We start from the raw sequence: 24,678 nt of genomic DNA, 5'->3' as shown, positions 1-24,678 counted from the left end.
CGCGCTACTCGCCCCGCCCTGGCCATTTCCGCCGCTGAGCAAGCCGGGGAGCGTGGGGAGGGGGCGGGGCCTGTGCGCCGCGGGAGGGGCGGGTCCGGGGGCGGGTCCAATAGCCGGCCTGAGCCTGGGGCTTAGGAACCCAGCCGGCGAGGCCCGCGGCAGCGCCAGAACCAGCAGCAGGCGACGGACAGCGCATAAGGTAGGCTCCGCCGGGTGCAGAGAGGGTGCGATGACCAATGGGACGTTTGCTAGGTGTGAGTGTGTGGTCGGATTCCGGAACGGGGCGTCCCAGCCATCCGGGCCCTGAAATGGGCTCAGGGAGCCGAGTGGGAACGGGGAATAACGAGATCAGGTAGTGAATGACCTTTTTGAGTCCATGGTTAAAGTGACCCCAAAGCATTGTCGGGTATTGTTGATTTTAAGAAAAGAAAAATACTTGCCGGGACAGTGAGGGGAACTGGGGTGCTGTAAATATTGTCTTGCTCCATGGTAATTGCATAGGTGTATGCATGTATAAAAATTCACTGAGCCATACTCTTAAAATTTGTGCACTTTAGGGAAGTTATTCTTCAATTTACCAAAATTTTAAAATAAATCTAAAGCAGAAACATGTTTTTTTGAAAAGGTGAGGAGGAAACCAGTGTTGGGAGTCCACCCAAGGAGAACTCGGGCGACCAAACTAGCACATCTGCTATTTCTGTGTATGGGTAAGAATGATTGTGAAATTTGCCTTTCCTGAATCTTATAATTTTGCACTTTTATCTTGCTTATAGAAAGAAACTTTTTTTTTAAAATTTTATTATTATTTATTTATTTTTGGCTGTGTTGGGTCTTCGTTTCTGTGCGAGGGCTTTCTCTAGTTGCGGCAAGCGGGGCCCACTCTTCATCGCGGTGCGCGGGCCTCTCACTATCGCGGCCTCTCTTGTTGCGGAGCACAGGCTCCACACGCGCAGGCTCAGTAGTTGTGGCTCACGGGCCTAGTTGCTCCGCGGCATGTGGGATCTTCCCGGACCAGGGCTTGAACCCGTGTCCCCTGCATTGGCAGGCAGATTCTCAACCACTGCGCCACCAGGGAAGCCCCCATATAAAGAAACTTTTTATTTCTCCAGAAAAGGATGTGGACAAGTTAAGTACAGGTTGAGAAGCTATGAGAACACCTAAGAAGTGATTAAGTTATATTCATGATGTTAAGTTATATTTCAAGTTTGTGTAAGAGGGGTAGAGTTAATCAATTCCAGGCTGCCCTGGCTCAGTGATAAAATTATGCTTCCCTTTTGTTTTAAGTAGAGAACTGTTTCTGAAGGCTCAAGTTCAGCTTCCAAAGTTTCTGTCTGAAAGAGGAAATGGGAAAACTGCAACTCTCTTTTGCTTTTCTGTACCCAATACATCAGATACTTCCCTCTGACCTCTCAGAAAACCCTGAGCGTCACCTCTTGACATCGTCAGGGCCTTGCAAAAGCCATTTGTTAACAAATGTTTGCTGGGAAGTGAATTTGTGTTCCCAATTCCAAGAGAGGTGCCTTCTCCTTAAATCCTAAGCACACTGAAGCCAAATTTTGCCATAAAGGGAACTTTTCCTTGAATAACTGCTTTTCCATGAATAATGATTCATGGGTGAATCATTAAATTAACTCCAACAAGAATAGCCTGGTAGTCCAAACTAAATTAGTTTCAGTCATGACTCAAAGGATATGTTACAACTATTGTGTTGTATTGTCCTTACATGACAAATTTCACGTTGAAAGGACAGACATTTTCCTCATACCTTCAGGTAGATTTGCAGTTATGTTCACATGTCCTTTTTTCTCAGTTCCCTTTGTAAAAGGGGGGGAAAAAAAGGAACAAAGAGTGTTGCCCATCATCCAGTTATACAAAGGGTTAAATCACAACCCCCTGCAGGGGGTGATGTACCCCAGGCGATTTAGGACTTCAGGAGGGAAAATAAGGGTGAGGCATTCTGTGTTTTGGATAAACGGCCCCTAGATAGCATGCCTCAGGGAGAATTTCAATGGCCCCAGATTCTTGCATCTTCTTGTACATAGAAATCACTAAAATCATTAACTTGAGGTATCTATTCTTTGTGATTAGCAGTAATCTTTTACCAAGATGTATGCTAGACTACATGTTTTTCCTAGTCAAAAAAAAAAACCTTATACATGTGGAACATATATGTTTGGAGCAGTTCCTCAGAGCTATCTGAAAGGCTCTCTCCCAGGCTATCGTCCTCAGTAAGGTCCCCGAATAAAATTGAAACCCACAACTCTTATGTTGTGTGTTTTTCTGTAGGTCAACACCTTTGTGTGCATTTTCCCATACCAAAAAAAAAAGCTATAAGAAAATTATTTAAAAATGCAAACTTGTGGGGTAGAGACGGGATATTGAATCCGTGCATCTACTTTTGCTTCCTCCTGAAACTCTACCAAAACAACAGCAGGATTTTTAAAGACATAAAGGGAAGACAGAAGAGAAGATAAAAGCAATAAAAATTTGAAACCTAGAAAGCAGATGGACGAGTGATAAAGGATTTTGCAGACTGAAGAAAGCTAAATTCTAAACCAGCAATGGGGAAAGCCAATGAGCAATCCTAATTGCATTATAGAATCCCCCAATGCTCAGGAATTAGCAGCACCAGGTACCTCAGGGAGATGGAAGGGTATGGTTGAAATTAGGAGGATTGCTTGAAATTCTGGTTCCTAAAAGGCTAAGTTCCCAGATCCCTTTCCCAATTCCCTGCAACCAAGTATCTCTTCCTCACCGCACCAGCAGACTTCGGGGGGTTTATTCCCTGGAGAGGGTACAGTCTTTGGACTGGGAAGATACAGTTCACAGTTGGGGATGGGAGTACCATACTGAAAATATGGGGATTAATTGAACACAGGCAAACTGAATGCTGGGGCCCTTTCCCACTTTTATCCTTTTCTCATGTGAGTACAGAACCATGGTCCCAAGGACTCAAACTTTCAACGGGAATTGGGAAGTCCATCTATGGAAAGTCTGACGAGTCCAAAGAAAATAAAGATAATGACATCTAAGTTTCCAAATAATATCTATTCACATCATCCTACAGTGAACTTACAGTCAATAAGCCCCATCCACAAACTTAAACTTATAATCAGCTTTTTGGTATTTACTCTTAAATGTGAGTAGATAATAAGAATTGCTAGGAATTTGAGGACAGTCACTAGTTTGAAAGATAGAAGACAAAACCAACAGAAAAAATGACTCAGTAACAGACCATGCAGATAAATAAGGGAAAATATTATATACATTCTATACATGAAATAACAACAAAATAAAATGAAAAGAGAACATCAGAAACAAAAAGGAGCTCTTGAGAATTAAAGACTTGAGAGCAGAAAAGAAAAACTAAATAGCAAGGTAGAAAGATAAAAATAAGGTGGGCTCTCAGAAAATAGGACAAAACGATGAAGAGTTGGAAAATGGAAAAAAATATGAGAAATTTAGAGCACTGGATCAGGAGGTTCTACAACCATAAAAAGGGGTCCAAGAAAGAGAAATAGAAAAAAAGGACCAAAATCATCATCTGAATAATTCAAGAATTTTTCCATAATTGAAGGATATGAGCTTCCAGATTAAAAGAAGTCAGCCAGATGGATGAAAGTAGACCCAGGATAAGGCATAGAATTATGAAATTGCAAAAACTAAGGGACAAAGAAAAGGTTTGAGAGAGAGAAAAATATTGGCCACATGGAAAATATCAAGATCCAAATGTCTTTGAATTTAAGCAGTAACTCTACAAGCTAGATGGCAAGGGAATGATTTCTTCAGAATTGTGAGAGAAAATGTTTTCTAACTAAGAATTCTTACCCAGCAAAACTATACATCGAGGATGGGGAATAATAGTGTGAAGACATTTTATACACGCAAAATTGCCAAAAACCCTTTCTCTCACGCACTCTTTCTCAGAAAGCTGCCGAAGGTTGTATTTTACCAATATAAGGGTGGTAACCAAAAAAAGGAAAATAGACAATAAAGGAAACAGGAGATTCATCAAAAGGTAAGAAGGAAGGCTCCAGGATGCTGATAAAGAAAGATCGCAGAAGGCTAGCTGTGTACCAGTAGAAGACAGCATCCAGGTCAGAAGGCTCTTCTCTGAAATGACATTGATAGGATATCTGATAACCGAAGAGATTGAGAGTGTATTGACAGGAGACTGGGAGAACTTAGAGTTGAATTAGTAATAAATATATGGAAATTTTATAAATGAAAAAGCCAGATAGTTATTAACTATAGAATAAAAAGTTGTACAGAAAAGAAAAAGTAATCATAGAATTCTATATGGCTTACCTGTGAATAGTATTTATTTACCTAGTCATAATAATGTGAACTTGAAATGTTTAATCATGAATATGCTATATCTATATGGAAAGGATAGGAAAAATGAGAAGGTGGTGTGTGTGTTGGAAAGTTGAAAGAGGACTAAATGCTTATCTTTTCTAGATGCTTCCTAGAAATAAAAAATTAAGAAGATACAAAATAAGCATGCTATTTGAGTTATATTTCAAGATTCAGCTAAAAGTTAAAGATGTTTGTCTCTCATTGGAAATGGGGACTGCTGCTTTCATCACTCTGCTGGACTCTTTGAATTGAGTGCATTATAACATTGATTAAAAAAATAGGAAGTAGGGCTTCCCTGGTGGTGCAGTGGTTAAGAATCCACCTGCCAATGCAGGGGACACGGGTTCAAACCCTGGTCCGGGAAGATCCCACATGCCGTGGAGCAACTAAGCCTGTGCGCCACAACTACTGAGCCTGCGCTCTGGAGCCCGCGAGCCACAACTACTGAGCCTGCGTGCCGCAACTACTGAAGCCCGCTCGCCTAGGGCCCGTGCTCTGTAACGAGAAGCCACTGCAATGAGAAGCTCGTGCACTGCAGTGAAGAGTAGCCCCTGCTCGCCACAACTAGAGAAAGCCCACGTGCAGCAATGAAGACCCAATGCAGCCAAAAATAAATAATAAATAAAATAAATAAATTAAAAAAAAAATAGGAAGTAAACATTAAAGGAAATTTTAAAAATTAAAGAGTGAGATGCTAGGAAAGATTCTAAGCTTACAAAAGTTATAATGCCTGTTTTTTTTTTTTGTCCTCTTTCTTTTTTAAACTTAAATTCTTTTACTCTAAGATGTAATTCAATTTATTTAAAGCTCTTTCCTAATGTGTATTATGAGGTGTGCCTCTACCATCAGACTCACTGAAAAGTAATTTTTTGTATAGCTTTTCCGTGAATATTGAAATATTTTTTAAAAGCCATACTGCTGGGACTTCCCGGGTGGCACAGTGGTTAAGAATCTGCCTGCCAATGCAGGGGACACGGGTTCGAGCCCTGGTCTGGAAGATCCCACATGCCGTGGAGCAACTAAGCCCGTGAGCCACAACTACTGAGCCTGCGCTCTAGAGCCCGTGAACCACAGCTACTGAAGCCCTCGCGCCTAGAGCCCGTGCTCCGCAACAAGAGAAGCCACTGTAGTGAGAAGCCCGCACACCGCAACAAAGAGCAGCCCCCGCTCACTGCAACTAGAGAAAGCCCGCAAGCAGCAACAAAGAACCAACACAGCCAAAAATAAATAAATTAATTAATTAAAAATAAAATAAAAGCCGTACTGCTGAGAATAATAGGTTTTTACTTCATTCATCAATAGAATTGAAATGCACTTAAGTGACAACCTGGCAAACATTTTCCACTTAGGCATTGGAGACCTCTGTTTCTGAGTCAAAGCTATCTACAAAACCATGGCTAATACAAGAACAGTACTTGATGTTGAAGAGTACCCCGACACTGAGGTACAGAAAAACCGAGTGCTAACTCTGGAAGAATGGCAAGAAAAGTGGGTGAATCACAAAATTGCATTTCACCAAGAACGAGGACATCAGTAAGAAATGTTTACATTTCTTTATATCAAATGTTGGTCTATAACAGAAATGCTCTATCAGAAGCTGACTTTTGAAATAGAAATAATAATATAGATACCCATTATTTGATTTTAAGATGCACATTTTTAGTTTTTCACATTGGAGCATCTCTGAAATCAGGATGCCTCTGTGGCATGTCATAGTTGAATTGGCAGTGATATTTCTTCCCATGGAGTATAAATAATGGCGTGACTTACAGTTGATGACGTCTTAGATTTATGAAATATGTCTTTTTTTGAATCCCCTGTAACATTTATTTGTTGGGCATACATGTTTATACACATGCAGATGCTCAAGCTATGTTAATGCTGGCATCTCTTTATACTGAAAAGTGGTGGTGTTCTGACTTTGCTTGCCAATAGCGTGTGTTCAAATGTTAAAGTATTAGCTATATGGTGGAAGAAGAGAAGTTGAGAGAAATTAATACGTGAGCTGAATGCTAAGCAATGTAATAGTAGTAGTAGTAGTGGGCTTCGAAGCAGCAGCAATAAAGATGGGTCAGTGCTGAGTAAAGTGGTCGTGACAGATGTGCCTTCTTCCAGACAGCCACCCTGACTGCCCAGGGGACATCATTATTATTATTACATTTGCACACTAAGTAATAGTTGGGGTATCATCCTAGAACCATTGTATGAATTCTCTCTGTCATGTAGCTGGCCTTAGAAGACACACACACACACACACACACACACGTATACACTTTCAAAACATATCAACCAAGGAAAAAATAATTTTTTATGTTTAATTACTAATCAAGAAAGCCCCAGGTTTGAGTCATATTAACTGCTCACTAGTTACCTGACTGAGCAAGTTGCTTAGCCTTCCTGTTTCTTCATGTATAAACTGGAGATTTTAATGAATAATGTTACCTACTTCATAAAGTTGTTGGGAAATATTAAGTGAGGTAATACATGAAAGGTACTTAGCATTGTAAAATTGTAGTCCTTTCCTCTGTGTCTTGGGCTAATTAAAACAATTTTTTTTTCTCCCCAGGCTATTAAAGAAGCATATGGATACTTTTCTTAAAGGCGAGAAACAACTGAGGGTATTTTTTCCTCTTTGTGGAAAAGCAGTTGAGATGAAATGGTATGAGCGGATAAGCATCAACATACTTTCTGGTCTTGATGATAAACACTTTGGGTGAATAATAGGATGTAAGTTTTAAAAATTCCATTCTCAGGAAACGCACAGGGATTCTATATTTTTAGTAGACTATTACTGATGGGTTCATAGAGGTAATGCTCTCAAACAGGAAGACAGTGCAGAAACAGAGGGGAGAACTAGTCTTTCTGTATTGAGTTTCTAAGCAAAAGAATTAGTCTACAACCAAAGTGGTGGGGGAGGCGGAGGATGGGACCAGCCTTCCCTCTTAAATTTCCTTCATCTTTGTGCATGGTTTAGTTTTTGTAGGTGGTTTTGGAATGTAACTAAGTTAATTTTAGGTATTTTAAATAGAGGTGGACAGAAAAGCTCAAAATGAATTACAGCTTTTTGGCAAAACCGTGTATAGTCCACAGTTCAACTCAACTCTCCCGTCCCTCTACGAGCACATAGGAGGTTTTGTTTTCATGAATCATTGCTAATAAAACCAGTGATAAAGGAAGTATTTCTTGTGAGTAATTCTCTGTGAAGAGAATTCACTTTAATTCACAAGCCACTGCCACTATGGGTTACTCTAAAGTCACAAACCTGGCAATCGTTTCCTATACAGAATTTGTTGTAATGATAATGTACAGACGCTATCGTACATGCCAAGACATACTATTAATGTATAAACTTGAACGTTGAGAACTTTGATCGTCAAGCAGGAAAGAAAAATAAAATATATGAAAATGATTAGTAAATGAAAAATATAGTAACTTAAAAATTCTCTCTTCCCTACATAAATACAGGTGGGCAAACTACAGCACATGTGTGCATTGGGAGTGGATTTCTGAGCAGGGACGGTGGCCCCCTGCTTCCTCAACTTGTAGCTGAGAGCATTTGTGAGTGGCTGCTGTGGCTTAAGATTCTAGGGTGGCCACGAAATTGAGAACATTATATCCTAACCAACTCACTGAACCAGAAGAAAGAATTCCTTCGCAAACTACCTGCAAGAAAAACATTAACTCTATGAGCAGGTTGTCTTATTGCTGTGTCATAAGTGATAACAACCTAGTTCTAGCAGAGGCTTTGAGACAAGGTTAGAAAATGGTATGATGAAACAGCCAATTAAATGTGATTGTTGAAGATTTAGGGTCTAAAGTCCTTTGTAATAAAAATGCCAGAACTAAGCTACTGTAATTGTATAAAAGTTATTATATTAGAGGATTTTTCACTTATGTAACAAATTTGTGTATTAAGGTCTATACAGATATCAGATGTGAATAGATAAACTATGAGCTGAAGCCCAAAAGCATTAACATAAAATGTTTAAGACATTTCCTTAGGTTTTGGTTTTCTTTTAGGGCAATATATTCCAGTATAATCCAGCCTATGCCAGTCTATAGTAGGCTATAGTTCATTTTTCCATATGTTGAGTAGAAGTAAAAATCCATGCAGCTGGTTTGGGTAACTTTTTTGTTATATTTTATAACTTCAACAAATGTATGGAGAATAAAAAAAAATATTCCATGTATGTTAACTTACAAATTTCCCAGGAAATGTGAAAGACAAGTTATTAATATGTATGTTTTAGAACTATAAACAGTTCATGTTCTGACCACATTGAAAGTGTGTCCTCTTGTGCAGGAAATAGGTACCATCAGTTCTGCTATTGTTCAATTGTTTTGAAAATGCTAATTGCATTCTAACTCCACTGATACATTAAGGAACAATTTGAGCATGGTTTGAATTTCACATCTGCTTATATGTAATATTGTCTGCAAGAAACATGAGGTGAAAGCAGATAACAGCACCCAGCTCTACTAAACCGTGTATAAATAGACAAAATGCACCCATGCACAAACCTCAGCTGTCTCCCAGATACCTCAGTTCACCTCGATGTGCTGTGAGCCACTTGCTCCCATCCACAGCCAGTGTTGGAACTTTCCATGACTGCTAATAATCCCCCTTCCATTACTTTACAATAACTTGAAAGCTGCAGCCCTTCCAACGCCTACAAGTCTACAAGTAAAGTTCAGGTCTCTCTCAAGGTAAAGTGCCATGTTGTAGTATTTATATATTTTGTAACCATTTAACATGTAAAACTGTGCCACCATGTCTATTAGGTTCTTGTCTTTTTTCTTTTTAATGTGGCACTAAGTTTTTTTTTCTTAAATACTATTTAATCCATTTTATTTCTAAATACTGTTTAATCGCATATCATTGAGAAAATCCTGATTCACAGGATGAGTTATGGCAAATGTGCAGCAGCTTTTTCTTAAAAAAAAACCTTTTTAAAATTAAGGTATAATTGACATACAACATTATGTTAGTTTTAGGTGTACAACATAATGATTTGATATTTGTATATACATATATTGTGAAATGATCACCCCAATAAATCTAGTTAATCAATACATAGTTACAGAACTACATAGTGTTGTGTGTGATAAGAACTTTTATTTTTTTTAAATTTTTTTATTTTTTTGGTTCTTTTTTTTAAAATTTATTTATTTAATTTATTTATTTTTTGGCTGTGTTGGGTCTTTGTTGCTGCATGTGGGCTTTCTCTAGTTGCAGTGAGCGGGGGCCACTCCTAGTTGCGGTGTGCGGGCTTCTCATTGCAGTGGCTTCTCTTGTTGCGGAGCATGGGCTCTAGGCACGCGGGCTTCAGTAGTTGCAGCACACATGCTCAGTAGTTGTGGCTCGCGGGCTCTAGAGCACAGGCTCAGTAGTTGTGGCGCACGGGCTTAGTTGCTCTGTGGCATGTGGGATCTTCCCGGACCAGGGCTCGAACCGTGTCCGCTGCATTGGCAGGTGGATTCCTAACCACTCTGCCACCAGGGAAGCCTGATAAGAACTTTTAAAATCTACTCTCTTAGCAACTTTAAAATATGCAATACAATGCTACTAACTATAGTCACCATGTTGTACATTACATCCCCATGACTTATTTATTTTATAACTGAAAATTTGTACCTTTTGACTTCCTTCACCCATTTCACCCATTGCTCATCCCCAGCCTCTGGCAACTACCAATCTGGTCTCTGTATCTATGAGCTTGTTTCTGTTTTTTGTTTTCTTTTGATTCCACATATAAGTGAGATTATAAGCTGTTTGTCTGTGTCTGACTCATTTCACTTAGCATAATGCCCCCCAGTCCATCCATGTTGTCATAAATGGCAAGATTTCAATTGTTTATGGCTGAATATACTCCATTAGGACAAAGTTGTTTAATGTGTACTCCAACCCCCATTTTCCCCATAAGCCTCATGATTTTTACTGCATGATTTTGCATGGTGTGTGATTTTTAAAAAATGCATATGTTGCATAACTGACTTATGTGTTTACTTAATGTAACATAAAATCAATACTGTACCTGGGTATTTGTGCCACTAGTGCTGTTTTCTTTGAAGTCCAAGATCCCAAGACTGAATTCTGTAATTATAAAGCTTACCAGAAAAATACTGGTAAGCTTTTGCGCATGGTAATCAAATAAATTTCTGGATAGGGTTTAGTGTAAGTAAGTGGAAATTATAAGATTATTATAGAAATGGATGCTAATGTTCTAGAGCCGAGTGCTCCGGTACGGTATCTACCAGCCCCACGTGGCTGTTTAAACTAAGTCACACGAGCCATGTCTCAAGGGCTCAATAACCTATGTGGTTAGTGGCTGCTGGATTGGACAACACAGGTATAGACTTTTCCATCATCACGGAAAGTTTTAATGGACATAGCTGATTTAGAGAACTTGAAAAGCATATTTAATTCATAGGATGCTTTTAAATCAGAAACTCTTCCAATCAAATCCATGTGTAGTAAATCAACATGTTAAGGTATAATTTTCCAAACTTTTAAATTTTTCCTAAGGTCATATAAATCATTTTTTCAGAATTCCACATAGCATAAGGTTTGAAAATATATAGTTCCACTTTCTGTGTATCTACATGTTCTGTGAAACATTGTGAGTCTGAATTCAAATAAATCCCTTAAAATTCAGGAAAATGTATGCTTATTGGTATATATCCTTTTACTTAGTACTTATTTGAAATAAAAATTTAAGTGTAATTATATGATTTTATGCAGGTTTGCAGACCGAGGACACAGTGTAGTTGGTGTGGAAATCAGTGAACTTGGGATACGGGAATTTTTTACGGAGCAGAATCTTTCTTACTCAGAAGAACAAATTATGGAAATTCCTGGAGCCAAAGTATTCAAGGTGTGTTTTGATTTTGGTAAATAGTTATTTCCATACCCCCAGAAGGTTTTTCTCAGCATGAGTAAGTGAGGATACTATACAAGTGTCAGATGACCCCACTTTATCACCAGATTCACCTCGATATTATATAGTGTAAGGAGCGTAAAAAGATAGACAGTAGTTAGATGTGAACAAATGTATATAAAAGCCAAGGTCAAAGCTTATTTGTCGTGTTTTTGGTTTGGGTTTGTTTGATTTTTAATTTATAAACAGGTGTTTCTGAGAACCTGTCTTGTGCCACACCCTGCATAAGACACTGCAGAGATGAAAACACAGTCCCTGCCCTAAAGAATCGCTTAGCTTAGGAGAGAAGAGAAACAGAGGAGGCTATTTGTCATACACGGAGCTAAGTGTAATGACACGGGGTATTAAGGGAACAGAGAGGAATGTTTCCTAACCCAGCCTGGGGGGGCTTCCTGAAGTGTGGTGACAGGGCTAGGACAGGCAGAGAGTCAGGTCATCCAGTCCAGATGTCCTGTCAAGCTGGTACCTGAACGTGACACAGCCAGGTTTTCTTTTGTGACCAACCACCCTTGTGGCCTCAAGGGAAGTGAGTTTGAAGGGCAGTAGCCTCCTGGCAAAGAGACCAGATAGGAGGTTGTGAGCAGTGGTCCAGGAAAGAGATCCTGAAGAGCTGCACCGGGAGAGTGATGGGGCACTTAGAGGAACAGGTAGATTAAAATGATGTTTAGGGTGTCAAACTGGGAGGATTTAGTGATTAATTGAGTGGGAATCCAGGGGGTGGTGAGTTCACATTTCCAGCTGAGATGACTGGTTGGATGGCAGAGAATAAAGGAGAAGCAAGTTGAGGAGCAGAGAAAATGAGTTTTGTTCTGGAGATGAGTTTAAGAGACCTGTGGCATGATATGAAAACCTGTGGAATTCATCTGAGAATTCCTGTTTGCTCAGTCCGGAGAGGCTAGTCCTCTTCCAGACTCCTTGGAGCAGTGGTTCTCAGCCCTGGTGACACATTTGAAATTATCTGTGGATCTTTTAAAATTCCTAGTGCCAAGGCCTTGCCTCCAGCTAATTCAGTCAGAACCTCTAGAGATGGGGCCTAGCATCAGGTCTATTTAAAGCTCCTAGGTGATTCCAATCTGCAGCCAAAGTTAAGATTCATGGGCTGTTCTCCCTGCCTCCAGGCCTCTTCCTCTCAGGGCTGACCCCCACTGTGCTTCCAGACTGGTCTTCAAAGACCCGCCCACCTCTGTTGCACCTTATTTCAGAATAAAATCCAACATTTTCACATCCTGAAGTACATCTCCTACCCTGCTCCTCCCCCCACCTCCCAGACTTCTCACGTCCCACGCCCGTGATGTCAGCAGATGCCTCCAGCCAGTTCTTCGGCCACCTTTTGTTCCGCCTTTCCTGGTGCTCGGGCAGTGAGTTCCCTGCTCTGTCTGCTCTGTTCCCACAGTTCTGGGCACACAACCAGAACAGTACAGACCATTCTGTACCGTGATGATTCTTTGTTCCCACACCTCTCTGCTCCACCGGGCTGTCCTCACTGGGGTCAGAGACTGTCAAATTCACTGCAGTATCTAGAACTTGGGCTACTCCTGTCTACAAGGTGCTCAGGAAATAAATGCTCATCAGTCAGTGAATGAAAGAGAGGACATTGGGGAGTCAATGCAACTGCACTTTTCATGAGTAACTCTTAAAATGTCTGCCCTTTCTCTCTCAGTCTGCCTGGTAATTGATTGATGTGTATACTTGTCATTAGGGGGTCAAAATATTAGGATTTTGCTAAAGTAAACATTGCTAAAATATAACAATCTCCAAAATGAGTAATAGTTAACTGATATTCAGGATTTAACCAATCTGATTTTCCTTTTTGAGTTGATCCAAAAGAACCCCATACAGGTTTTTAATTTTAAAAAGTCCCATTAAAAATTATTTTCAGTAAAATTGTATTTTATTTTCAGTTAAAAAAATATTTGCATAGGTTGCAAGGTGCAGAAAGTGAGGGGGGAAAGATGGAGAGGAATTCACCAAAATGATTGAAATCACTGTGTTCAGAGGGTGGCATGCAGGTTTTTTCTTTATTCTATACATTCTCTGCAGCATGGTCCATATTTATTTCAAAATTTAAAAAATAAAAAAATTTTTTTTTATAGATTAGTGTTTTTTAAAAATATGTTATTTATTTATTTGGCTGCATCGGGTCTTAGTTGCGGCATGCAGGATCTTTTAGTTGCAGCACGTGAACTCTTAGTTGTGGCATGTGAGATCTAGTTCCCTGACCAGGGATCGAACCCGGGCCCCCTGCACTGGGAGCGTGGAGTCTTAGCCACTGGACCACCAGGGAAGTCCCCAAAAAATAAAAATTTAAAGTAAGATGTCTAAAAAAATTATTTGCTGTGAAATTATGTTCTTTATGTTTCATTACACATTTTCTCTACCACCCATGTGCTGCTTTGCCCCTCTTTTTTTTCCCTTGACCATTCAAGTACCTCCTAATTAAGTGGATTTTTTTTTTTTTCTTGACTTTTTCATCGCAGAGTTCTTCAGGGAACATCTCATTGTACTGTTGCAGTCTTTTTGATCTTCCCAGGTAGGACTGATGTCTACCTCTGCACTTTTAAAAACTTGAGTGTTTGCTGGGCAATGCTGGGGTGGGCTGAGGGTCTTTTTATCACTCCCATCCCCTTGCAGTAGCACCCATGAAGCACTGATTTGAGTCTCTGTTCTGCAGTTATTTTTAACTGCAGCATGTATGTCTTCACAGTTGATATCTTTGCCCTTGGGTAGCTGCTAAGCTCTGGAAAAATTATTATGACCCTAGGAAGGTAGGGAAAAGGAGGGGAGAGCAAGAAAGTGTCTTCCACTTCACACCTGTGTCTGTAACAGAAATGCATTTCAGGGTGTGGACGGAGGTGAGAGCTCATCTCCTAAAAGTCCCTGATACCTGTTCCAGGGGCTGGGAGGAGAGTTGTCTCAAACTGTCCCTTGTTCCTCCTTTGTGCCCCCAAGTCCAAGCTGCTGCCACCAGCTCCTAGAACTAGGAGGAGATGGACAGCTACACATGCACACACACACACACACACACACACACACACACCAGCACATCCCTAGAGACTCTGAGGAAAAGCAGATGTGAGATCCTAGTTCCTTAACAGCTGGTGAGGTTCTGACATGTGCCATGGGGAACACTGTCTTGTTAAAGATTTTATTTTTCTTACATAAATTTTTTTATCTTTTTCTTTCTGATAGAGCAAATATTGGCAAATTTGACAGAATTTGGGATAGAGGAGCATTAGTCGCTATTAATCCAGGTGATCGCAAACGGTTAGTGATTTGGTTCCTTTAATTATGTTGTTTTTTTCCCCTTTTTTAGCCTCCTTAATTTAGTATATTGTACTTTTTCTGGTTTCCAGAAGATTACTAGACTTCTACTAGTTTGAAATAGCTTATTGTATTTGGAATTAGAAGACCTATATCCAATAGCATCTTGGTCTAAAAAGTATAGGATTTGGCCACGGGGACATGGGTGCAAGGCTTGTGGCTCTGTCACTTCTAAGCTGTGTTGCCCTGGTCAAAGAATTCAACTTGTCTATGCCTTAGTTTACTCCTCTGCAAAACTGTAATTTTTCTACTAATACCACCCTCACCACCTCCATTGAGAGTACCAGGTAATACTTGTTCAGCTCTTGCCATGTGCCAGGCTTTCTTAAAATACCTTAAGTGAAAGAACACAGTTTATCCACCAAGCAACCCTGTGAGGTATTAGGCTATCATTATTCCCATTTTACAGATGAGGAAACTAAGGTCAAAGAGGTTAAGTTACTTGTCCAAAGTGCAGCAGCAAGTACGTGACACAATTGAGATTCAGACCCACGGACTTTGGCTTTAAAGTCACGCCCATGACTAGGCCCCCTCACATGGTTGTTGTGGGAATGAAAAGAAATGACACGTGTAACAAGTACCGTGTTGACCCTAAATGACTGTTTAAATATTAGCTGCTATTGTATTAGAGCTTTTGATCTAGATATTTTGGGTGACCATTCTTTTGTACCTGGTCTTATTAGAAAACAAAATTAAAATATGAGAAAGTATACTGAGTAAAATGTGACCCCTCCTGTGTACTTTCCAACCCAAATATCATTCACAGACTTACTTGGGTGTAACACATAAATACTGAATTACTTAGTTGTATGGAGGCAGACTCAACACATCAGTGAAATGAAATTTCTCTTTTTAAAAATGAATTGTTTGGGACTTCCCTGGCAGTCCGGTGGTTAAGACTCCGAGCTTCCACGGCAGGGGGTGCAGGGGGTTCAATACCTGGTTGGGGAACTACGATCCCGCATGCTGCACGCGGGCCAAAAAAAAAAGAATTGTTTGGTGAGTAAGGCTTGTTGCCAAACCTAATCTTATTTTAATTAAACATTGCCACATCCTCTTTTTTTTTTTGAAAAAGATTTAATTTTATTTATTTTTGTTTGCACTGGGTCTTCGTTGCTGCGCAAGGGCTTTCTCTAGTTGCAGCGAGCGGGGGCTACTCTTCGTTGCGGTGCGTGGGCTTCTTCTTGTGGTGGCTTCTCTTGTTGCGGAGCACGGGCTCTAGACGTGCGGGCTTCAGTAGTTATGGCATGTGGGCTCAGTAGTTGTGGCGCACAGGCTTAGTTGCTCCCCGGCATGTGGGATCTTCCCGGACCAGGGCTCGAACCCGTGTCCCCTGCATTGGCAGGTGGATTCTTAACCACTGCACCACCAGGGAAGTCCCACATCCTCTTAATATATATTTTCCTCTGGTGATAATTCACAGTCCTTTTCCCCTTTTCTTTCTGACACCATTCCTCCTTTCTCTCTTCTCTGGGACCCTCACCTTCCTCACATTCCTAGAAGTCATCATTCCCAGAGGGACCATCCTCAGCGAGACTGTGCCGTCCTCTCTCCTGTACTTGCTCCTTCAAAGATTGCTTCAGTTCTCCTATTACTTTCGTTCTGGTATCCAACAAATACACATTGTTCCTACTATGTCTAAATACACATGATGTTGGGGAAATAACTGAACAAGTCGCACATGGTATTGGCCCTATTGTTTCTGTATTTCCAGCTCTGTTCTTTCTCCCAAACACCCACATCCCATATCCGGTGTCTGCTCGGCATTTCCCGTGTGACATCAGTGTCCGTCATCAACTCAAAAGTATCACCTGTGACTTCTGCGTCTCCATAAAACACCACATTTATACACTCAACTCAGTTCTGCTGAGTGTCTAAGATTGTAGGTGTTCCCTGCTCCCTAAGGTTGTCCAGCCTCTTCCTCGAGGTTAGTCTCTCTGCAGGCTTTGGTTGTGTCGCTCAGATCCACAAGGCGGTGGGGAGCAAACCCGAAATCACAAAGCTCACTCTACAGACCGTGCACCTTGTGTTCAGTTATTTCTCCACCATCTGGCTTAATTTTTATAGATAATGATACAATCTGACATAATTATAAATATAAATATATATGTATATAAAATTTTAACACATAATAGGAGCTTAATAAATATTTGTTGAGTAAATGAGTGAAAACAAACCTGACTCAAAGCAAGGAAAATACACTGTTTCCCACCAGCCACCATCGCCTCCTCTGTCCTAGAAATAAAGGCCATCTAAGTGGCCTCTGAACTGTTTAGTTCATGGTAAGAAAGAGTCATGAGGCCCCTCCAGAGCTCTTGGAGACTCTAGTTCTAGTTTGGTCACAGACTCTGTCTTCCTGATCCCCCTATTCTCTTTCCTCCCCTTCCAGGCCCGTGTGTGTGTGTGTGTGTGTGTGTGTGTGTGTGTGTGTGTGTGTGTGGTGTGTGTGTCTTGTCACAGCCCCAAGAATGCCAGAGAACACTGGCCTTTGTTTCCAGAATAACTCTTATTTTGAGCCATTAGGAAGATAAATGACTTTATCTTAGCATTTAAGGTACTTAGTGCTTTTTCCCAGTCCTGCCATCAGTACAGGGTGTCTTCCTGCTGAGATTACACATGGGCGAGAACTGATGTGGTCTCTGCTGTGACTCTCAGGTTTCTTGCCTACCATCAATCATACCTCTCATTTTTCTGAATTTTTTGAGACGGGTTGAGAGAGAAAGTCCGCATTCCAAGAGGAAGGAAGCCTGTGAGTCCTCTGAAACCCTGCCAAACCTGTCTGACTGATCGCTTCATCGGGACAGCAAGTCCCTCCTTTCTTAAGAACAAGAATCCAAAGTTAAAAAGTAAAGGTTTCTGCTCAGAAGTTTGCTTAGGTCTGGTTCTTTCACTTGCAAGGAAGAGTGACCGGCTCAAGCCAGCTCAAGTTTTTAGGGAGTTTATGTTGAGGATGCTAACGGAATAAGCTACTGACCCGAGCATTTACCACGTACCAGTGTTCTAAGCACTTTATGTGTGTGCACTCATTGAATTCTCACAACCACCTGTGAGTTGGTTACTAGTTTTATCCCCATTTTACAGATGAGAAAACTGAGGCACAGAGGGGTTAAGACTTTGTCAAGCTTACATAGCCTGTAAGCGGAGGGGCTGGACTTTGAGCTCGGGGACCTTGCAGAGTCCGTACTCCTAATCCCCATGCAGGACAGCCTCCCTGACTTCTCCCAGGGCTCTGGACAGGGATGGCAGCACAGCCGGGCCCTGTGGAAAGAGCCAAGGCTCCTCACTCAGAGCTGTGCAGCTCGTCCACCTCTGTCTGTCTGTCTGTCTCTCATGGCCTCTTACCTCCCTGTGCGTGTCTCCTCTGCCCTCCTACCTCAGCACTCAGCTTCCTCTGCTTACCCACTCCTGCTCCCAGACATCTGACTCACAGCCCTCAGCCTCCTCAGCTCCAGCCTCCACCCAGCACAGAAACTCCAGCGTTTGGTCCAATGACCACAGTGAACTAGCAGCTCCTCTTTGGATGTCTTAACTCAGTTTCCCAGCGGAGTCATCTGATTGGTCCAACTCATCATTCTGTACCAGACCCAGGCCTGGCTCCTGGTCTGTCTGCTGATGGGCCCTGTTAGGGCAGGTCCCCACTTTGAACCCATCAGACACGGCTGGGAAGTGGCGTCACCTGCTCCTCAGGGCACCTACTCCAAAGGATAGTTGCCGTAGCACTCAGGGTTTATGCCACCCTTGCAGAACTGTAATGTCATAGTACCTTGAATTTTGGCCTGTTTATTAGTCTTATCTCTCTCCAACTAAAGAGAGGAAAGGGATTGTGTTTTGTATCTTACCCGTGCCCCCGGTGACAACCCCATCACCCAGGATATTTGTTAAACTGCAGCATCTCAGGCCCCACAGCAAACCTACTGACTCAGTCTTGGGATGAATGAAGCTCGGGCATCTCTTCTTCCAGCCGGTGCCCAGGTAATCTTGATACCAGCTGGGTCTGGGAACCACTGCCCCAAAGCTGGCAGTGCTTCGGGAAATATACGTTCAAAGCTGATGGGCCTCCGGGGACCACATCACATTGGAAGGAGCCTCTGTTCTGCTTAATTTGATACCTTCTGGTCTGATAGGCCTCGTTTGGATTCCCGTCCTTCGCTATTTCCCAGCTTAGGCAGGTAACATCATTTGCTGAGCCCATTTCTAGCTTTTTAGAATGAGAATCTACTTCATGTGATTTTTTAGGAGAGTTAAACTCAGTAACAGAGATGAAAGGAAAAGCTGGCTTCCCTCCCTGCCTCTCGTTCTTTGAAGAAATGTAACACATGCCTTTTTATGTTCTTTTCAGCTATGCAGATATAATGTTGTCCCTAACAAGAACTGGGTTTCAGTACCTCTTGTCTGTTTTTTCTTATGATCCAACTAAACATGCAGGTAAAGTTTCTTGTTCTTTTTCCAGTTGCCTTGTTTCCTGATTTAATTCTATGACTTGGATAGCATTATTTTCTCCTAATTTATCTCATGTGAGGCATACTGCTGATATACATGCAGTCTGTGTCATCCATGGTGGTGGAGATGGGATGTATTGGACTGATGCCTACAAATACATCCTCATAGGAGGATGGGGTGAGATGTGGACGTGGGGAGGTAGGGGTGTGCAGGAAAATCTCTAAACTATTGCTGTTTTTAATTTCTGGAACTTTATAATTTATTGCATTTTAAAAATAACTGTATTTGTTTTGAATGTATAAAAGGGATGTTTTCTTCTGGATTCATTTAAATGTGTTTGAACATTAAAGCCTGACCTTTTTTTTTTAACATCTTTATTGGAGTATAATTGCTTTACAATGGTGTGTTAGTTTCTGCTGTATAACAAAGTGAATCAGCTATACATATACATATATCCCCATATCTCCTCCCTCTTGCATCTCCCTCCCACCCTCCCTATCCCACCCCTCTAGGTGGACACAGAGCACCGAGCTGATCTCCCTGTGCTATGTGGCTGCTTCCCACTAGCTATCTATTTTACATTTGGTAGTGTATATGTGTCCATGCCACTCTCTCACCTCGTCCCAGCTTACCCTTCCCCCTCGCTGTGTCCTCAAGTCCATTCTCTATGTCTGCATCTTTATTCCTGTCCTGCCCCTAGGTTCTTCAGAACCATTTTTTTTTAGATTCCATATATATGTGTTAGCACACGGTATTTGTTTTTCTCTTTCTGACTTACTTCACTCTGTATGACAGTCTCTAGGTCCATCCATCTCACTACAAATAACTCAATTTCGTTTCTTTTTATGGCTGAGTAATATTCCATTGTATATATGTGCCACATCTTCTTTATCCATTCATCTGTCGATGGACACTTAGCTTGCTTCCATGTCCTAGCTATTGTAAATAGAGCTGCAATGAACATTGTGGTACATGACTCTTTTTGAATTATGGTTTTCTCAGGGTATAGGCCCAGTAGTAGGATTGCTGGGTCGTATGGTAGTTCTATTTTTAGTTTTTTAAGGAACCTCCATACTGTTCTCCATAGTGGCTGTATCAATTTACATTCCCACCAATAGTGCAAGAGGGTTCCCTTTCCTCCACACCCTCTCCAGCATTTATTGTTTGTAGAGTTTTTGATGATGGCCATTCATTCTGACTGGTGTGAGATGATATCTCATTGTGGTTTTGATTTGCATTTCTCTAATGATTAATGATATGGAGCATTCTTTCATGTATTTGTTGGCAATCTGTATATCTTCTTTGGAGAAATGTCTACTTAGGTCTTCTGCCCATTTTTGGATTGAGTTGTTTGTTTTTTTGATATTGAGCTGCCTGAGCTGCTTGTAAATTTTGGAGATTAATCCGTTGTCAGTTACTTCATTTGCAAATATTTTCTCCCATACTGAGGGTTGTCTTTTCATCTTGTTTGTGGTTTCCTTTGCTATGCAAAGGCTTTTAAGTTTCATTAGGTCCCATTTGTTGATTTTTGTTTTAATTTCCATTTCTCTAGGAGGTGGGTCAAAAAGGATCTTGCTGTGATTTATGTCATAGAGTGTTCTGCCTATGTTTTCCTCTCAGAGTTTTATAGCGTCTGGCCTTACATTTAGGTCTTTAATCCATTTTGAGTTTATTCTTGTGTATGGTGTTAGGGAGTGTTCTAATTTCATTCTTTTACATGTAGCTGTTCAGTTTTCCCAGCACCACTTAATGAAGAGGCTGTCTTTTCTCCATTGTATATTCTTGCCTCCTTTATCAAAAACAAGGTGGGTGACCATATGTGCGTGGGTTTATCTCTGGGCTTTCTATCCTGTTACATTGATCTATATTTCTGTTTCTGTGCCAGTACCATACTGTCTTGATTACTGTAGCTTTGTTGTATAGTCTGAAGTCAGGGAGCCTGATTGCTCCAGCTCAGTTTTTCTTTCTCAGGATTGCTTTGGCTATTCGGGGTCTTTTGTGTTTCCATACAAATTGTGAAATTTTTTGTTCTAGTTCTGTGAAAAATGCCAGTGGTAGTTTGATAGGGATTGCATTGAATCTGTAGATTGCTTTGGGTAGTATAGTCATTTTCACAATGTTGATTCTTCCAATCCAAGAACATGGTATATCTCTCCATCTGTTTGTATCATCTTTAATTTTTTTCATCAGTGTCTTATAGTTTTCTGCATACAGGTCTTTTGTCTCCTTAGGTAGGTTTAATCCTAGGTGTTTTATTCTTTTTGTTGCAAAGCCTTATCTTTAAGTCGTGGCTTTTCAGGAAGAAGTGAAAACCAAGTACATAGATTTTTAATTTGTAAAAATACCCTATTTGATTTTTAATTGAGCCTTTTTTAAAAAGTGCTTTGTTTTATAAATATCTGTGTTAGTATTTTTTTCTGTTTGAATAAGTCAGGTCTTAAAAACTCATTAAAAGATGAGACCTAGTGTCCATAATTAAGTCTGGGACAATCAGATGGAAATAGAAAATAAGGGAAACAGATGTCAGCTCTGCGAATGTGATGTAAGTTCCCTTCCTGAACAGTAGGCCTAAGGAAGGGCCTGTAGGAGGAAGATAGAACAGGCCTTGTCTGGGGTGGAGGCTAAGAATTCCCTTCTAGGAAGGGGCAGAAGCTGTTTCTTCTAAAGTAAATGGCCCACAGCAAAGTGGGCAGAGTTTGTAGGATGAGGGTAAGTACAGGAGTGGTAGAAAATCTATACCCTGGAAGCAGGAAGCCCCAAGGGAATTTGTTCATGAACTCCACTCTGATTTTCCTGTTCCCAGGTTCCAAGGCTGACTCAGCCATCTCATGTAAGCTGGAGATGGGCATCTAACATTACCAGTCCCCTCAGTAAGCCAGTCTTTGGTATCAGATGTGCAAAAGAAGAAGCAGAAGAACCTGTCACATCCTCATCTATTTGGATAATTGAGTTATGTATGGAATGTGTATACCAAGGTCATTGGAAATAAGCTGAGAAGTGGGCCCTGAGAATTTATTTCTCTTTACAATTAGATCTATTAGAACTTATTCTTCACCATGCTTCTCTTTTACTTAGGTCCACCATTTTACGTTCCGGATGCTGAAATTAAAACATTGTTTGGTAAGTTACAGACATGTGCTGTAACTTTTGAAATAAAGTCAACAGTTAACTGTTTTGAGCTATTAGCAAACTATTAATATCTAGAAGTATATAAAATTTAAAAGTCAGAAGCCATTTAATTGGAGACTATTATATCCAAAAAAGGAACCCATCTCTGTAATAGGACTTTTTAGCTAAATGGTATGCTTATGTTAAAGACATCTGAATTATTCTAGAGAGATGGTATGTTTATTTTAGCTCTTAGGAGTTATAAGTGATAATAACAATTCAGAGCTCAGAAATTTTACCCTTAATATTTATTTCCCTGTGTTCGTTAAAAAGAAAAAAGATCTTCAGTACACACTCTTTTTAAAATCATCTGATATGTTTTTAGAACTGGTTGCATTCTTCATAAAGTTTTAACTTGTCACACTTTCTTTTTGTTTCAGGTTCAGTGTGCGATATTCATTGTCTGGAGAAGGTTGATGCTTTTGAAGAACGACATAAAAGTTGGGGAATTGACTACCTTATTGAAAAGTTATATCTATTTATAGAAAAGTAAATGAGACGTAAATAGAAGCAAGTAATATCAACATGTTTTTGAGCAATTGAAAATTGTGCTAAGGCATGAAAATATAATAGATGACTTTTGGAAAAAAATTCTTCACAAATCACGTCACAGATCTTTGCTCAAAAATGCTTATAACTTTTTAGGAAAAAAACCACGTACTTTGGAAAAGAGAGTGTGATTGGGGGCGAAAGATTATACCTGTGTGTCTTACTTACAGATTGCAAGAATTTTTTACAATCAGCATGTATTACTTGTATAATTAAAGAATGAAAGAGAAATATAATGCATATAACTTAAATATAATAGACAGAAACATTGGCATTCTTTATGAAATTTAGAACCATTGGGTAAATGTAACACTTTAATGGGGTCCAAGGTAAAAGGTAGTGGTCTAAGACATTATATTAAACATTAATTTTTACTATAAACCCTCATACTGTACTCAATCCTAGCACTCCTTTTCACATTTTTTCTCCTTATATAATTTTATATGTGACAGAATGAAGAAATAAATTTTTAAATTAATGAAATTAACCAATCTATATGGAAAAAAATATTTTTCCCAAACTGTAAAAAGAAATTATTTTTCAAAGTTGTTTTCTGTGTTTGGCAGTTTTTTGTTTCTCGTAATTTAATCTTGTTTAAATGATAAAGTCTTACGAAGTACAGTGTACTTAGGGGCTGGATTCATGTCTGTTCATTATGAAAGTTTAGATTCAAAACTTTTCAGTTTTTCATTAAAAATCACATTTTGTTAAATCAGACATTCCTCTCTTACCGCACTACCTAATATTTAAATGATTTAGATTGTTTAGCTCATGTTAATAGGATGGCGTGTATTACAAAAATTATTTCATTGTGTGTTTATGAAAATTTCAGAAACTTTGAAATCTCCAGCTTCTCATTTTCAACCATACATCTCCAGCTCATTTTTCTGTGTGTGCTCAAAACCTTCGAGCCTGCACCACTTTCCCCTCCCCACCAAATCCCTCACCCCTGAAGCCAAGCATGTGGGGCACGAGTTATGTAATTAGATAGGTGGTCAGAGTGGGTGCTGGAAGACCAGGTGCCCTTAGGGGAGAGCAAACCTGGAGACCAGAATCCAGGTTGGGTCCAAGGGACCACACAGGTGATGGAGATCTGCCTGTTAAGGAGGTGCCCGGAGGCTGCCTGAAACTCAAAACTCACCAACCCAGGAGGGATTCAGGTTCGTAATGGTAGCAAGCTTTTGCTCCGGTGAGCTCACAAGCCCATGCTAAAGCGCCTACAGTCTTTGCTCCTTCTCTGTTCAAAGGTTGCACCTCTCCTCCTGGACTGAGATGCTTCTATTCTGTGTGGCTTGCTCTCTTCCTTCCTCTCGTCATTGTCAGGTACAATCTGGGATGTAACTGTGTCGTTGGACTCGTTCTGGGATTCCTTCTCAACTGCATGTATGTGGCATGTCTTCTCACACTTGCAAAACCAGCAGTCCATGTGCCTAAGCACTAACTCCCTCCCCCAGACTCCTCAGCCTGTCGCCCTCCGCCCCCTCATCTCTGCTGTAACCACCCTGAGCTGGGTCTCTATTTCCACCCCTCTGCGGCATGGTCCTTTGCACAGGAGTCAGCCACTGACCACAAGATCTATTCTTCAAATCCTTTGCCTCCACAGACCTCAGGGCTTGTTCTAGGTGGAAGGAGGAAGAGATGGTCGTGCTATTCCAGGACCCTCTAAGTAAGAAGTATTGGAGGGAAGCACAGAGGAAATCCATGGAGACTTCGCCATGGAGGAGGGACGATTCTTCATAGGAAACTCAGAATGTTAGAGTTAAGACTCGGGGCATCGCTTCTTTTTTTTTAAATATATTTTTGGCTGTGATGGGTCTTAGTTGCGGCACGCGGGATCTTCGTTGTGGTGCGTGGGCTTCTCTCTAGTTGTGGCGTGTGGGTTTTCTCTTCTCTAGTTGTGGCG

General features: G+C 40.6%; 1 protein-coding gene across 2 annotated transcripts; it reads left to right on the top strand.

Annotated features, from left to right (window-relative positions):
• The first annotated feature begins 103 nt into the window (after positions 1-103).
• Positions 104-23,319, top strand: TPMT (thiopurine S-methyltransferase). 2 transcript variants are annotated; one of them, XM_059940680.1, is made up of 10 exons: positions 104-199; positions 626-707; positions 5,709-5,892; positions 6,926-7,018; positions 11,102-11,234; positions 13,775-13,827; positions 14,487-14,561; positions 18,958-19,043; positions 22,134-22,178; positions 22,607-23,319. In XM_059940680.1, the coding sequence occupies exons 3-10, from the start codon at positions 5,753-5,755 to the stop codon at positions 22,717-22,719; spliced, it is 738 nt and encodes a 245-aa protein (XP_059796663.1). In that variant the 5' UTR covers positions 104-199; positions 626-707; positions 5,709-5,752; the 3' UTR covers positions 22,720-23,319. The 2 variants fall into 2 exon arrangements, with proteins under 2 accessions (XP_059796663.1, XP_059796664.1); XM_059940681.1 differs by lacking the exons at positions 22,134-22,178; positions 22,607-23,319 and adding an exon at positions 21,862-22,115.
• Positions 23,320-24,678: the final 1,359 nt, after the last annotated feature.

Source organism: Balaenoptera ricei, chromosome 11 (assembly GCF_028023285.1).
Source record: "Balaenoptera ricei isolate mBalRic1 chromosome 11, mBalRic1.hap2, whole genome shotgun sequence".
In the NCBI taxonomy this organism is placed as follows: domain Eukaryota; kingdom Metazoa; phylum Chordata; class Mammalia; order Artiodactyla; family Balaenopteridae; genus Balaenoptera; species Balaenoptera ricei.
The sequence above is the reverse complement of the archived record's forward strand: the minus strand, read 5'-3'. Positions and strand labels throughout refer to the sequence as shown.

Bases quoted from the DNA above. Each gene is read 5' to 3' on its own strand.
- TPMT (XM_059940680.1), top strand. From the start codon at position 5,753: ATGGCTAATACAAGAACAGTACTTGATGTTGAAGAGTACCCCGACACT. The intron at 13,828-14,486 runs GTAGGACTGATG...TCTTTCTGATAG, and splicing joins AGTCTTTTTGATCTTCCCAG to AGCAAATATTGGCAAATTTG. The intron at 19,044-22,133 runs GTAAAGTTTCTT...TCTTTTACTTAG, and splicing joins TGATCCAACTAAACATGCAG to GTCCACCATTTTACGTTCCG.